The sequence below is a fragment of the Mucor mucedo genome (genome assembly GCF_025094135.1).
Source record: "Mucor mucedo strain NRRL 3635 chromosome Unknown EV154scaffold_68, whole genome shotgun sequence".
Lineage (NCBI taxonomy): Eukaryota > Fungi > Mucoromycota > Mucoromycetes > Mucorales > Mucoraceae > Mucor > Mucor mucedo.
This window is the reverse complement of record NW_026252352.1, coordinates 96,490-111,705: the sequence shown is the minus strand read 5'-3', so window position 1 is coordinate 111,705 and position 15,216 is coordinate 96,490. Positions and strand designations below refer to the sequence as shown.

At 34.8% G+C, this 15,216-nt stretch overlaps 7 protein-coding genes across 7 annotated transcripts; 4 read left to right on the top strand and 3 right to left on the bottom strand.

The window, feature by feature from the left end:
- Nucleotides 1-4,470: 4,470 nt before the first annotated feature.
- Nucleotides 4,471-5,248, top strand: EV154DRAFT_538809 (ubiquitin-conjugating enzyme E2; the record flags this gene model as incomplete). The annotated part of the gene is made up of 6 exons (XM_051604303.1): nt 4,471-4,486; nt 4,554-4,589; nt 4,652-4,697; nt 4,754-5,013; nt 5,076-5,113; nt 5,174-5,248. 6 exons carry the CDS (start codon nt 4,471-4,473, stop codon nt 5,246-5,248), a joined length of 471 nt encoding a protein of 156 aa, XP_051456000.1.
- Nucleotides 5,162-6,768, bottom strand: EV154DRAFT_274331 (chromatin remodelling complex Rsc7/Swp82 subunit-domain-containing protein). The gene is made up of 3 exons (XM_051594720.1): nt 6,582-6,768; nt 6,115-6,495; nt 5,162-6,042 (listed from the first exon to the last, which is right to left on the bottom strand). Exons 1-3 carry the CDS (start codon nt 6,589-6,591, stop codon nt 5,330-5,332), a joined length of 1,104 nt encoding a protein of 367 aa, XP_051455999.1. The 5' UTR covers nt 6,592-6,768; the 3' UTR covers nt 5,162-5,329.
- EV154DRAFT_514216 (ribosomal protein S27a-domain-containing protein) lies at nt 6,645-7,491 on the top strand. The gene is made up of 2 exons (XM_051602100.1): nt 6,645-6,815; nt 6,885-7,491. Exon 2 carries the CDS (start codon nt 6,958-6,960, stop codon nt 7,423-7,425), a length of 468 nt encoding a protein of 155 aa, XP_051455998.1. The 5' UTR covers nt 6,645-6,815; nt 6,885-6,957; the 3' UTR covers nt 7,426-7,491.
- Nucleotides 7,421-7,825, bottom strand: EV154DRAFT_544466 (uncharacterized protein). The gene is made up of 2 exons (XM_051604601.1): nt 7,724-7,825; nt 7,421-7,665 (listed from the first exon to the last, which is right to left on the bottom strand). The coding sequence occupies exons 1-2, from the start codon at nt 7,817-7,819 to the stop codon at nt 7,498-7,500; spliced, it is 264 nt and encodes an 87-aa protein (XP_051455997.1). The 5' UTR covers nt 7,820-7,825; the 3' UTR covers nt 7,421-7,497.
- A 548-nt stretch (nt 7,826-8,373) lies between these two features.
- Nucleotides 8,374-8,742, top strand: EV154DRAFT_483021 (uncharacterized protein; the record flags this gene model as incomplete). Its single annotated transcript, XM_051598548.1, has 1 exon — nt 8,374-8,742. One exon carries the CDS (start codon nt 8,374-8,376, stop codon nt 8,740-8,742), a length of 369 nt encoding a protein of 122 aa, XP_051455996.1.
- A 1,613-nt stretch (nt 8,743-10,355) lies between these two features.
- On the top strand, nt 10,356-11,209 carry EV154DRAFT_514212 (uncharacterized protein). Its single transcript, XM_051602099.1, has one exon. The coding sequence runs from the start codon at nt 10,386-10,388 to the stop codon at nt 11,037-11,039; it is 654 nt and encodes a 217-aa protein (XP_051455995.1). The 5' UTR covers nt 10,356-10,385; the 3' UTR covers nt 11,040-11,209.
- Nucleotides 11,210-13,358: 2,149 nt separating this feature from the next.
- On the bottom strand, nt 13,359-15,156 carry EV154DRAFT_514207 (palmitoyltransferase PFA4). The gene is made up of 4 exons (XM_051602098.1): nt 14,766-15,156; nt 14,396-14,698; nt 14,143-14,334; nt 13,359-14,067 (listed from the first exon to the last, which is right to left on the bottom strand). Exons 1-4 carry the CDS (start codon nt 14,994-14,996, stop codon nt 13,636-13,638), a joined length of 1,158 nt encoding a protein of 385 aa, XP_051455994.1. The 5' UTR covers nt 14,997-15,156; the 3' UTR covers nt 13,359-13,635.
- Nucleotides 15,157-15,216: the final 60 nt, after the last annotated feature.

The following is a 15,216-nucleotide window of genomic DNA, read 5'->3' as shown; positions in this document are numbered from 1 at the left end:
AGTGGAACCACTTGTAATTTTGAATATATATTATAAAGTATATTCTTAAGATACGTGACCCTTTTTAAAATTAATTTATCATTTGAAAGGCTTGAAATATTGATCTGAAGTTGTTGTAGAGACGGCCTATGAAATCACAGCCGGAGGCTCAATATTACTTACACTGAAAAGAAGATAGAAAAGTTTAAACCTTTTTTATGTACTAAGTAGAACTACTTGTAATTTAGAACATATATTATGAACTTTATTCTTAAGACGCGTGACCCTTTTTAAAATTAATATATCTAGTGAAAGGTTCGAAATATTGATCTGAAGTTGTTAAGAGACAGCCTATGAAATCATAGCCGGAGGCTCAATGTCATCAACCCTGAAAAAGGGTAAAAAAGTTTAAACATTTTTTATGTACTAAGTAGAACCACTTGTAAATTAGAATATATATTATAAAGTATATTCTTAAGATGCGTGACCCTTTTTAAAATTAGTATATCTATTGAAAGGCTTGAAATATTGATCTGAAGCTGTTTAGAGCCGGCCTATGAAATCGCAGCCGGAGGCCCAATATTACTTCCACTGAAAAATTTTCTTCAAAAAAAAATAAAAAATCCCCCCCACATAAAAAAATCTGGCTATGAATAAATTTCCTTTTATATTACTTGTACTAGTCGGAGATGAATGCTCAAAAATGTCACAAAACACGTTAGGAACTACTGAAAAGCAGATGCACTCTATTAGTCCTATAAAATCCAAAGCTAGATACTCTTTTGGAGAAATTTTATTCATTTTTATAAATATTCATGAGCCTTTTTATTTATTTAACCCAATATCCAAATTACATGAGTCGACAAAAGGATACATTTATACTATTGCTATATGTAGATATTTTGAGACGGAGAACATGATTGCGTTTTCTATGGATGCTATATTTGAAGGGGGAGGATGCTTCTGTCTCAGACGCACGAACTGTGAATGGCTGTTGGTTTTATTTTTTTAAATGGGTAAAAACTACGCTATTTAACATTTACTTAATAATCAACGCGGCGGTTGAAACAAACCTTCAACCGCCCAACAACAGCTTTGATCATAATAATCTGGAATATTGGGAGTGTTAGACGCACTTTGATAATTTGCGGATAAAAATGTGACAATACGTTTGCTGGTTAAAACACTTACATTCGATAAAAAAAGGCCGTTTCCTGGAAGAGTTGGCATTGTTTTTAGTAAATGGCGCCGTAGGTCTAATACATTTTTTATTTTTCTAGAGCAAACATGACAGTAGTGTTGAATTACAACACTACTGTCATGTTTGCTCTAGAAAAGTAAAAGATACAACAAACTTACGTCGTCATTTAATGAAAGTGCGCGACCTGATAAGCTAAATTTTCCTTAGGGACAGCCAAAGTGCACGCATTTCGGGAGGCAGAAACGTCCAAACGTGACTCTTCGAGTACACTACTGTACATGCAAAAGATTTGGACGCAAAAGAATGTTTTAAAAAAAGATTGCGGGAGAGGGTCATGTGATAAAAATGATAAAACAAAAACTCATTATGTCAGGATGAGATGATTTGCTAACACCTCCGATAATTCAGCATTACTTGCGAATACTGGAACATGATTTTTAAAACTAACTGCTATCACCTGTAAAAGATTTTATTTTTTTGATAAAAATAATTAGAAGTATTCGAGAATTATCCATTAAAATTCAAGCCAAGCTGACGTATGAACAAAACATTTTAAGCGTTGTATATTCATACTATTGATATAGCTATTCTATTTACCATCGTATTATGTACTTGTATTCGTTAAGTTCTTTTCGTCGTAAACTGATGACATGTTCATATGTCTAGAAAAGCTACATCGTCAGTCTATAGATATCCCTAACTCATTTCAAAGAGAATGCTTAAGCAAACTACGTACGATGCTCAATTAAAGTATGCCAGATTGATTAAAAGATGTTTCATACCCACAAGTAAAAAACCTGATGTGAGTTCTAGACCAACTGGCATAAAAACGCACCACGATCGAAAAGTTCAGAATTTATGGTGTCATTACTTGTTTGAGGTACCCGATTCTAAGCTAGGACTATGTCCACTTTGGCTATATATATACATAGATGTAAAAAGGGTTTTTTTTTAAAATCGCAGGATTATAAATACAAAGTGCACCAATAGTAAACACCCGTCTTTTGAGATGATGAAGTCAATAAGTTCTCGTAGAGGACTTCCAGTCAATCTACAGTTAGGTGGAAAAAAATATTGCTCAAACTTAAGCATGTTTAGTATATTACTCAACTGATGCTCCAAGGGTACTCCATTTGAGTATGAGGGCACTGTACTATTTTTGGCGAAAATCAGTAAAAAAAAAAAACTCAGCCTATTAAAAGTACTGAAAAATCTAGTACATGCATGAAAGAAAAAGGGTCTTGTTAGTTATCGAGGAGTTCACCGCCACACTATTTTTGATCATAGTTAGTCTTTCTTTTTCCTTTAGTTAGTAATGCCATGTATTAACGGGTTCCTGACCCACGATTTGTCAATAAGATGTGTGTTCCATGTCCTACGGATTTATACAAAGTCAGCGCTGCAATATTTTTCCTAGTTAGGGTCAAATTCAGTAATTTATTATATTACCAATTATTGTATAAACAAAAGGCACATCTGATCTTCAATCGGGTTTACACATTTATAATAGACCCATAATATTGCTAATCTTTTCTTTGACAGCTCATTCCATATAAAAACCCCCTACCTGTGAGGGAGAATATGCTCATATTTTTTTTTACTACCCCCGTGTATGCATTTACATGCGTTAGCTTAGTTCTCTGAGATCATGCAGGAACTAAAACCGGTGGCAAATCAAGCTCGCTTGTACTGATCACTTTTTTCTTTTTTTGGCTTAAATTAACGATTTTCGTCAAATACAGAAACGTCATGAACCGTTCCCACTAGCATCGGGATTTTTATAATTGAAATTAATTCATCACCGATCCTGTCCCCTTGGGATTCAAGGAAACGATTGCATAAGATTTCATTCCAAATTCTGTCAATATTTCAGGGACATATCACTGACATTGACGCTGAGACACTAAATTTGAACAAATATCTTTTCTTTTTTAAAAAAAAGGATAGATGAATATAGTTTAAAATCTAACGATACTTTCTCATAATCTTTTTTTAAACCATAACTTTAATGCGGTTTTTCTCTACATTAAGTATTCAGGGTGCCTAGTACGGTATAATAAGTTTATTAAACATAAATTATGCCTATGCACTTAATAATACGATAAATTCTTTTGGTTGTAAAGATTGAAGTGTGACCCTAAAGTAAAATCAAGATTACCCAAGTTAGAAAGCGCTATATTTGTTACAATATATATATATATATATATATAAATCGTAGTTGAGTATATTATGGGAAAAGATGCAATTTATTTATGAGGATGATTGATCGAAATGATGAGGAAAAAGATATGATTTGTATGAGAAAAGATGATAGTTTGTATGAGAAAAGATGATGATTTGTATGAGAAAAAAGTTGTTAAGATGTGTATGAAACCAAAAGGTAAGCTGTTATGTAGCAAGTGAAAAAGAGCACCTTCTTTTTTAGTCGGCCAAGACACAAGTACCGCTACCGAAATCAAAATCGAAACCATCGTCGCAGCTACCTCCAGCGGGACCAGCAGAGACCTGTACAATGAGAAGAGAAGAGCACAAAGCAGCAACTAAAACCATAACGATGTTCTTGATATAAGCCATATTGAATAAGATTGTAAAGATAAAATGAGAAGATGATAATTTTTTGTTCAAGTTTTCGCAAAAAGTTACTGCTTATATACACTTTTTCTTCAAGCCAGGGGTTTTAATGAAAGAATGTTTGATCGGGTTGTATTGATATCTTTGAAATTAATCGGTTCTGAAGATACGACAAACAGACAGACGACGTTTGCATGTATTACCATGAGGTTGCTTTACAGTGGCTACTATGGTAACGAGTCGCAATTAGCTTGATACTAATATGACAAAGTAGGACAATAAAATACTTCTTATCAAATTTGCAGAATATACCCATTAAACTGAGTAGTACTAAAAGCTTCCATACTTCCAAAAAAAAAAATCTTCTATTGCAGGGAGGGACCAATATGTATTCATTTATCCAAGTGTGATCACATAAAATGTATAAAAAGGTTAGATCGTATTCCTTATCGCAGGAGATACCGCCACCATGGAGGTCCCACAAGCATTCCTTCATCTTCTTACTAGACGGGAGAAGAAAGATACCCCCCCACTGAGTGTCACCCCCCAATGAATGTCACTTTTTGGACGGCATTGGCGTTGATCTAACCAATGAAAATGCAACAACTAAAAATATCGTGCCCCCCTTTGTTATTTTATTCTTTGTTTTTATTTTCTTTCTCTCTGCATCACAAATGTACAATAATCGAACTGCTGGCTCAACAGCCTTAAAGCGTCTCATGACGGAATACCGAGGTATAATTAAATTGATAGTGAGATGTGGCAAGATTGACTAAATTCAAATTTTATTAATGCATTGCAGAATTGACGTTGAATGCTCCAGAAGGAATTACTGCTGGTATATTGATTTCGACGCCATTCGTCACGATCAAGGAATTAATTTATAGTTTAATTATATAGGACCTGTCGATGAGAATAACTTTTTCGAATGGGAAGCACTTATTGCGTATGTTTCTTTAAATGTAAAGTTAATCTGATTTGTAACTAAACAGTTGTATTTAGTGGACCTGAAGGCACACCTTTTGAAGGTGGATTATTTCCAGCAACCTTGACATTCCCCAAGGATTACCCTTTGAGCCCACCCAGTATGAAGTTCACTTGTGATTTCTTTCACCCTAACGTATATCAAAACGGAACTGTCTGTATTTCCATCTTGCATCCTCCTGGAGATGATCCCAACATGTACGAAAGTAGTTCAGAGAGATGGAGTCCCGTTCAAAGTGTCGAAAAGATTCTGTTGAGTGTTGTCAGTATGTTGGCAGGTAATGATTGGCTTGATTTGTTTTATTGTGATGATGATCTAAAACTCTATATGTTCTATTAGAACCCAATGATGAAAGTGGAGCCAATATTGATGCATGTGTAAGTGTTTGTTTATTTGGCATGTGAAAAAGATGTTTAATTTTATTTTTAAATGTGTAGAAAATTTGGAGAACAGATCGTGAACGTTATAATGAAATTGTTCGTGAAAATGCTAGAAAAACATTGGGATTGTAGTGATAAAAAAAAAAAAGCAAAAAAAAAGAATGAAAAAGAGTAAATATAGTAATAATAATAATAAAAAAAAGATGTATAGAATTAACGGATGTTATCCAATTCGTATTTATCCATTATTAAACCAGTATTTTCAAGGGTATCAGCTTCATTAAAATCCTTCTTCTCAGGCATCGTTAATCCAGTATCACGAAGGGTTTGCTTATTTTCAGGTATTTGATATACGTTGGTTAGTAAATCATAATTGGTTGGATTGGAACGACGATAAGAAAATAGCGAAGTATTAAATTGTCGGGCAGAAACAGCTGCATTGTGCATCCAGTTTAAATCATTGACAATTGTATCTTGCGCTGTTAATTTATGAGCCAAATTGTTTTTACCCACAAGTACTGGTTGAGGTAGAAAAGTGGAGGCAGGCACTGGTTTTTCAACTACTTCCTTTATAACAGGTTCCTCTTCAGATTGTTCTTCTTCTCCTTCATCTGCTTCTTCTGTATAATGATAGTCATCTCTACCTTTACGTCCCTTTCGAACAATGCGATGTCCAAATTGTTTGAATACGGATCTGGCTGTAACAACTGATATTTCACGTGTACGAAATGTCGATCGTAATAAATTCGAGTCCACCAAGAAACCCTTCTCGACATTATCAATATGAACCTTTAAAAGCTTTACATTCTTTTTTAAAAACACAAAGCTATCACGAAATCCTAATAATGCTGCTGGATCCTTAGAGAACATGAATAGTGTTTCATCTCGAGTAGGCAATTTAAAGGTAGGAACACGATATTCACGACCTGTAATAAATTGACCTTGTTAGTTAGCAGCAGCACATAATAATATATATATATGTATATAAATTAACTTGCCTCCTAATAATCTACCATACTTGTCGACCTTGGTTTCGCCAGTTTCATCATAGTCACTGACATAACCACTGGGATTGGAGGGAGGTGTGTAAGGCCCAGCTAATGATATCGAAGAGGCAGCCGAAGCAGATTTACCACGTTCTTCTCTTGATGATTGATGTGACTTTGGTCTACCTCGCTTTCTAGTATGATGTTGTCCATCATTCAATTGGGCATGAAAATCAATATCGCTCGTATTAACTCCATCATCTCCAGAAGATAAATCACTGTCCTCATCAACATAATTTAAATCGTCTTTGCCATCCACTCCTCCACTTCTACTTCTAGATCTTTTTCTTTTTGGCGCGTGATCTCTTTTATGTGATAAACTGTTGGCGTAACCTGTATTTCAATATTGGTATTATATCATCTTTTTTTCCTTTCAAATAAGTGCAAAATCAGTTTTATTTATTCTACTTTTTCTTTACCTGCTGGCATATTTTTTTTTTATTATTATTTCACTTCTATGGACCAGTGAGTGTTATGTGTACTTTTTTTTTTTTTTTTTTTTGTCAACATGAGAAGTCGGTCACGTGACATTGCGCGTCATCGTTGGCTGCCAGCCAATGAAAATTTTTTCAATCAGAAAGATATAAACCAGCGGCAAGTTTGCTAATCGTTGAAACCTTCCCAGTTTTTCATTTTAACAGATAGTGAGGAAGGCATGTGTACAGCTAAAACTAAAATGAAGGGGGGGAGCATTGCGATTAACCTGTTTTCTATGACAATAGATTCTTTTTCTGCACTAGAATTAAATTTTAATCGTTGAAAAATAATCGAGTTATCTGAATACATTTTTTAAACATGCAAGTCTTTGTCAAGTCCCTTGAGGGTAACACCCTTACCCTCGATGTTGCCGCCAACTCCTCTGTTGCTGCTGTCAAGTCCATGATTCAAGAACGTGAGGGTCTCCCTGTTAACTCTCAACTCTTGTCTTTTGCCGGTAAGCCTCTTATTGACGGTGAGCTTTCTGTCTACGGTATCTGTGATAACAATACCTTGAACTTGAATGCCGAATTATTGGGTGGTGGTAAGAAGAGAAAGAAGAAGACCTATACTACTCCCAAGAAGATTAAGCATAAGCGTACCAAGGTCAAGATGGCCATCTTGAAGTTCTACAAGGTCGATGAGTCTGGTAAGATTACCCGTCTCCGTCGTGAATGTCCTAACGCCACCTGTGGTGCTGGTGTCTTCATGGCCAAGCACAGTGACCGTCAATACTGTGGTAAGTGTCATTTGACCTATGTCTTCCAAAAGGACGAAAGCGCTTAAATCAATTTGACTTGATTTGATTTTTTTTTTTTTTTTAATTGTTAAAATAAAAATCCTGTGTTTTTATTATCATTATTTTTCTTCTTCTGCGGGCTCGCTGGATGGTAAACTAGTAACTTGCTGGGTCTTTAACAAGGCTTCATGTAATTCAGTTTGTTCTTTTAATTCTCGCATATTTAATTGTTGCTGTTCCTTCTTCTTTCTTCTTTCATCATCACGCAATACACCAGCTCTCAAATTCTACAGTATGCCTCTGTGAGTCCTTTTATTATTCTATTATTTACTGCTTTGCACTTACAGCCTTCTCTTCGTTTTGGATATAATGCACACCTGCAACTGAAGCACAGCAAAACAAGATGGAGGCAGCTAATGTTGCTTTGGCAGTTGTTGACATGTCGGTAAAGAAGGAGAACTAGGGTTCCTTCATAATCAGAGCTGGCTCAATATTCTTTTCGTTTCAATCTCAGATTTATGTGGCGAGAGGCTCACTTTAGGATTTCATTGGACAGATTTTTTTGAGTGCCTGAAGTTCAGAAAATGCTACTACTTCAATACATTTTTTGAGCTCTCCGTCGCCATACATGCCTCTCACAAAACGGTATCATTTCTGTAAAACATATTAAACCGTGAGAGGTGAACATAAGTCCTGTCATACTACGAATTTACTACTCAAGTATACATATCGCCAGAGAAAGAAAAAAAAAAGTTATGTCATCTTGAACCAAAACTTTCATTAGAAAACTTTAGCTTGTGTTCACTAATAAGTAAGGTCAATCTATGATTTTGTGCTTGGAACAATTGTGCGCAAACTGTCATGCTTATTTTGTTCGATAATAATCTTTAAATTAATATCACATTCATTGACAGGGCCTATATGACCGATGGTCAAAGTCAATAACGGCCGTAACAGTACAACTGTTCACGAGAACATCACTTGCAATTGAAAGCATGGTGTGGGAGAAGATCGAGGTCCAATTTACTTGTTGCCTCAACCAATTTCTGGAAGAGTACAGCAGCTACCCAGAGTTTATTATGCGTATGAAGAGAGTCTATTCAGATGCTGAAGTTTCCAAGTATTGGTCTGCTACATTGCTACTTTTACTTCGGCAGGTTCATTATTCAGCATCAAAACGCTCTGGCCCATATATTTTCATTCTTACCACTATAGCTTATCTTATAACCAGTACATTGGTTTCTAGGATTACTATAATCCGACATGTTTTGGATTATTGTGACAAAGCCGAAGCCATAATCCAAATTTCTGTAACAGGCTTTTATAAACCCGGGAAAAAAAAAGATCGTATATATAAAACTTAAAAATTACGTTTTATATTTCGTATTCTTGCTGTGTTTTCTGCCCTGTTATTTCTTAATTAACAAAAAGTAAAACACAAGAGCGACTTGAACATCAGTAATAATGATGACTATGCAATCTATAAGAAATAGAAGACTGTTTCATAAACTCAAGAAAGGAAATCATTCTTAATAAATCTCATCAAAATGGAGTTTTAACTTAGATATCATTTTACTTTGGATTATTCATCTACTTCTTCAATACCGATACTACTGTAATATGGCTGACATCAGAGCATGGGTGCAACCGTAAAAACTTATCATCAGCAAAGTAGTCATTTAAGACCTGCTTTATTGCCGATGGTGTTGAAAAATTGTTTTCTTACTCTTCAACAATCCTTGGAGTTTCAATTATTAAACAAGCTTTTATCTTTTAGAATATTTATTCATGTTTAACACAATGAAATAAAGTATGAGAGTCTTTTCATTCTTTTTCTTTTAGACACTCCTTAGATAATTCACGATAATTAACATTTAATAACTGACCCGAACTAAATTGTCATGGTTCCTCATCGATAGGCAATGTTTCCTGTGGGTTCTTTTGGACTCGTCGTTAGAGGTATACAGAAAAAAAAGGGGGACCTAATTTGTCCGAATCCATCCAATCTTTAATTGGTTTTATACAACTTTTTTAAAACGCCTTCGAAAAAAACAGTTTTTTATAAATGAAATGCTTGGCCATTGATTTCTAAAGAGCAAATGTTTTATATACCAAAACTTATCGATAACAATTAACAGCATAGGGTTTTTCTGTGAATCGATGTTTTATCCTACCCAGTAGACATGGAGCATTCAATTTGGCCAGCTTGCCGAGTCGTTAATTTAAAAATACTGGACAGATACTATGTAAAGAACAGTCCATTAACAAGAAGGAGATGCTTGCTAAACTAATTCTTATGGCCAAGGATTACCACCAAGGTTATATCTATCATTGAAAGAGGTACTTGATTCAGTGTTTTAACTTGGAATGTCAAAACTTATCAGACTTCATCTATCGGTAACACACACACAAAAAGAATCTGTCCAATAATAATTCTAGAAGGCCCATAAAGATAAATTGAGCCTCACGCCACATGAGAGACTGAATTATACACGACCTTTTCAAACCCAGTTGTCTCCAAAGATATTTTGCTCAAATGAAATCCTGACAAATCATTAAAAAAGGATACCAGGTAGCAACAGTGTAAATAGGTTCATTATCGGATATGGCGGCGAAAAAAAGTCAGAAAAAAAAAAAAAGAGAGAGACAGGGATAACCGGGGTTACGATATGCATTGATACGCACACCTTTTTTTTTTTTAAAAAAAATGATTAATAATCTAGCGACGAACAAGTTATTTCAAATGTGTTCCTAATGAGCAATCGCAACAGGGCCCATGTACACTCTCTCCTTTTGAGTTTACTTATAAAAATATCTTTTTTTCTCGAATAGGGACATGTGTCCTTGTTTTTTACCAATGAAAAGCATTGTGTGGCAAAAAGAAACGTGTATCCCGAAATAACTTTTTTTTTTTTATATTCAGACAACAAAATAAAAAGGTTAAAAAAAAAAAAAAAAAAATGAAATTTATTTTTATCTTTTCCCTTCTTTATTCTTTCTCTAAACAATGATGATGATGGCGACTAAACAGGACATGGTTTCCTACAAAAGTCATCCCATGGCAACAACCTTTTTATCACAATTCACAAACTGGGCCAAGATATGGATATCGCCTTCAAGCAAAATTCCTCGAAAAAGAAGGAATACATCCACTAGTATTGGCCGAGAAACAGACATTCGATCTAGAACAAATTACTATGAACCACCCTCTTTAAAGCCACATTATGAGGAATTTCTTGCAAGCTCACAAAAAGCTCTTCTTTACCGAGCCACATGTCAAAAATTACGACCAGCCAACAATCAATTCACAAGGAAACTTGTTCGTTTGGGTGATATTTTACATGTCAGAAAATTTTGGGATGACCTGGAAATGATTGTTTATAAAGATCTTAGTAGTACAAGTCAATATTTACCACCTTCCAAAAGACTGCCATTTAATCCAGATAAGCCTGGATCGATTTATTTACCCCGAAAATCAAAAAGAAACACAAACACTGCATCATTAAAAACCCAAAGAAGATCATTTGCGTCTTCAACCATTGTATATAGTAATACCACCGGAAACATTGTACGAGTCTTACCTTTAATTCCTCAATTGGACGACGATGATGATGATGATGTTCCACTAGGTGCCCTTCACTTTTTCCCTTATTCAAAATAATCTCCATTAATTTATAAATAACTACACGTACACACATACACACACACACACACATATATACACTCAAGCGTACACGAGACTCGATTTAATTTAGCATTTTGCTCATCTTCATCCCTTTTCCCCCCTTTTTTATTGTCCTTTTTTTTTCTTTTTTCTTTTTTAATTGTTCCTTTTATATATTAATTGTTGAGTTCCAGAGCTTAATCACCTCTGCAAGTACAAACAGTTGACCCAATAAATTATGATACCATCAAAAAAATTTAAACCCATAGCAACCCAAAAGTCTTCATTTTTAACTCTGACCGAAAATATACTCTTCCTTTTGTGTATGAAACGAAAAAAAAAATACTCGTTAGTATCACGAGCTTCTCCTAACAAATGTGTAAGCACATTTGCCAGAAAATGCACATAAAATCACAAAAATAATTTAATAACACATTTTATTAGCACCTTCTTAACGCATGATTTCCACCACAGAAAAAATGAGACTTTGATCATGTGAAAGAAAATAATAGTCTATAATGCTTACTTTATTTCATAATAATTCAAATTGCTTATAAAACAGGTTGAAACAGCTTTTGGGCTATATGTATGCTTATAAAATATTCCGAAAATGTGTATGTGTATACCATTATTGTAGTATATGCAAAGCATCCAAACAAAGTATTTCTCTACAAAAAAAAAAATTGTGAAAAGTTAGAATAAGCCCTCCTTTTGTTATTCCTTGTATTCGAGCAAATTGCAGCCACACATTTCTCCGGCGTAGGACAGGGTAAATGTGTACTTTGCTATTGCGTTTTCAAATGCAACGTAAAATAAGGACTTATCTTATGTTAGTCATTGAGGATTGCTAAGATGTTTCTTTTACAATGGGAATCAGGACATGCTGGGCAGAGACGTAACCTAACATAAAGACATTTAGTTTGGTAAAAATCTAGAATAAAGTTATAAAAGTAGAAAAAAAAAATTTGACGTGTTCTCCGGTGCACTAGTTAACCTATAACCGCAGACTGTAAAACGATAATTTCAATCAAATATGAGATTATCCTTTATTTAACACGTAAGTTGCTCTGGTATTTACATCATTTGTAGTCTTTAGTTATGAATACTCCGTATAATGTAGCTGAGACATAGCATAGTGACTGGCTAGAGACCTTGATCCGATATCTAGACAGAGATATGATAGTTGAGACCTTGATGTTATGGTTGAACTGGTATGTGATACACCACAGTGTAACCATTAAATTTGATTCAGAGACCGATATCAACCTTTCAAACACCGTGCAAGTCGCCTGTCAATGCTCGTTCACTATTATCCATGCGGCGGGTGTAGTTTTTAAGCTTTTTCTTCTCATAACCCATTGACGAAAAGTCTTTTGCAATTTTACAAGATTCAAAGTACGTGTTTGTATTATAGAAATGTCTTACAATTGACTATTTTGCTAATTTTGGGTACTTATTATGCATTTAAGCGATGATTATTTTTAGCGTAATTCAATAATTTTACTCTCTTTAACGCCTTGTGATTCAAACCTTCAAAGAAAAAATAACCGTTCTGTACTGAGCCGTGGTTTTTTGAGCTTCAGAACTGTAACACGACTTTTTTTTTTTTACAATTAGTTACTTCAGTTTGGCCCACGATACGTGGTTTCTTGTTTCTTTTGGCTTTCTCTCTCATCGAACATATCATCGAGCATGCTCTTGATAAACGGGGCTCTTTAGCACCTGTAACGGGTGACTCGTTACACACCTAGTTGTCTACAAACATAACGCGATACCAATGAAAAACAGCGGATAAATTTATCCAGACGGATGTAAGTTCGACCTCATCTAAGTTAAGTTTTGATTATCAGGCACAATGTAATCTGTCAGAAGTTACGGTTATTATTTGGGTCTCACAAAGTAGCTATAAGTACCAATAGTTGTCACATGCTTTCTTTGATGAGCGACATACCGGCTTTTTCCAAGAAAAGAGATAAACAAAACTAGCGATCTATCCGGTTTTTTTCTCAATTGCATTGCTTCATATTTGTTTCATGATTAAACAAGTGAGATTTATTTTCTTTTTACAACAAATACTTTTTAAAGCACTTGTAGTTATCTATGTTTTTTACTGCTTATGGATCACTGCAAAAACGAAAGTTGTTTATACTACAGACATAAAATAATAGGAATCTATTTAAAAATTTCTGTCTAGAATTTTAGAAAAAAAAAACCTTAAAAATTGTGTGTGACCCATACTTTTGTCTTATTACACAGATGATTTTTTTCCATTTTAGATCTAGCTCCGTAACAAACCCTCCCTCCCTCTTTCCTTCACATGTATGCAAAAGGAGAAAATACGATACAAAATAATAATAAAGAAAAAACTCGATTTCATTGTATGACAAGAGAGATAATCAAATAGATTAATCTATTACATTTAATCAATCTGAAATGTGCTATTTTTTCAACAATTACAGGATGATCCCATCGAGAACGTATCACTAATATATGCAAACAAAAACAAACAATTACGTGCATGTATACAAAAAATAATAATAATCTATTAATAACCTCTTGTTTTTTTGACATCAAGGGGTTTATTTAATTAAATCTAGTCTTCATCCTGCCATTCATCACGGTCACTCAATTCGTAATCAGTTATATCACTGGTATTGGAGTCGTAATAGTATTCTTCTGGATTCAACTCCATTACAGTTTGCTCTTCTTCTAAGTTTTCTGCATAGAGCATCTTCATTCTATCTTCCATCGTAATCTCTTTCACAAGGTAACCTTCAGAATCACGGCGTACTAATTTTGGGCCATCCCATTTATGTTCCTGTTCTACCCGTTCTATAATAGAGGGTCCCAAATCCTTGGGATCCCGTGGCGGCCAGCTGTACGGCAGTAAGGGATCAGTATTTGGCTTTACCCGATACTTTAATCCATCGCCTGGTGAAGGGAATGGGAAGCACCAGAGTAATGGATTATAGCCTAACACTGAACATATATTGTGATAGAATCCCACATCAAAAGGAAATTCCACCTAAATTATCCCCCAAAAAATCCTGTTAATAAAAATATGGATGCCCATTCTTTTTTGCATAAAAAAGTACATTACTGGATCTATTTTACGTCGATTGACTAATCGTGTCGTCTTTGTTCTTTCCCATCCTTCAATTGTTGTTTGTCCCTTTAATAGGCAATATGTATGGTACACAGCTAATACACCTACAAGAATAAGGACAATCACAATTAAGGTAAGATCGATTGCAATCACCATCAATTCTGCAGTTGAAACTTGGGATGCATACTAAATTAAGGCATAAGTTTTCATTCCCTATATCTCTCTCTCCTTTTTTTTTTATCTTTACCCAAACACTTTTTCGCATATCGAGAATCCGCTGTAATCTCCATAATAAAAGATAACCACCATAGGAACAACAAGTCATGACGGAAAAGACAAATCGAACGAAATAACTATAGTTACCGAAACCAATACAATTACCAAGCCAAGGACAATGGTGGTCCATGCGTAATATGCATTTACGGCATTGCTTACAATGATGCGATCGTGGTGGTTTATAGCAGTTGCATTGCTTACAGAATCGAGGCCCGGTGATGCCTACTTGAATAGGCACAGATTCATCGGGATCCAGGACGGATGAAGGTGGTTCCTATTTGTTATCAGCAATGAGTTATCTGTTATGGCTTGCTTGTGGGGGCTCTTTCTTTTGGTTTTACCCATCCTTCGGGTATGGTGCCAGGATCGGTTGTGCAAGCAAGGTAATAATTAACATAGAGTGAAATCAAGAGAATGTTCATGGGAGCTAAAAGCTTTTGGGCAAATAAAGTTGTCCATCCACCTAATGCTGGTCCCAGCACATAGAAATTTGTTGTGAGTTGTAAAAACGAGATTAAAATAACGACAAAAGCTACAATGAGCTTTTCAGGTATCGACTCCAGTCCTGCCATAATTTATTTACAGAAAAAAGAACTAGGAACAAAGCTAAAGCCTATTTTTTTTTTTCAAGTAAAAAAAAACAAAACCCAGCTTTTCTCCTTTCTCCAATGACGTTGCGTTTGTTAAAAGAAATATTCATTATTTATTATTAAAAGTAGAGATAATTTGGGGGGTTATAGATATTTTTTTTTTATTCAGTGGTAGTTGGAGGTGCTGCTTGTCGTTCATAAG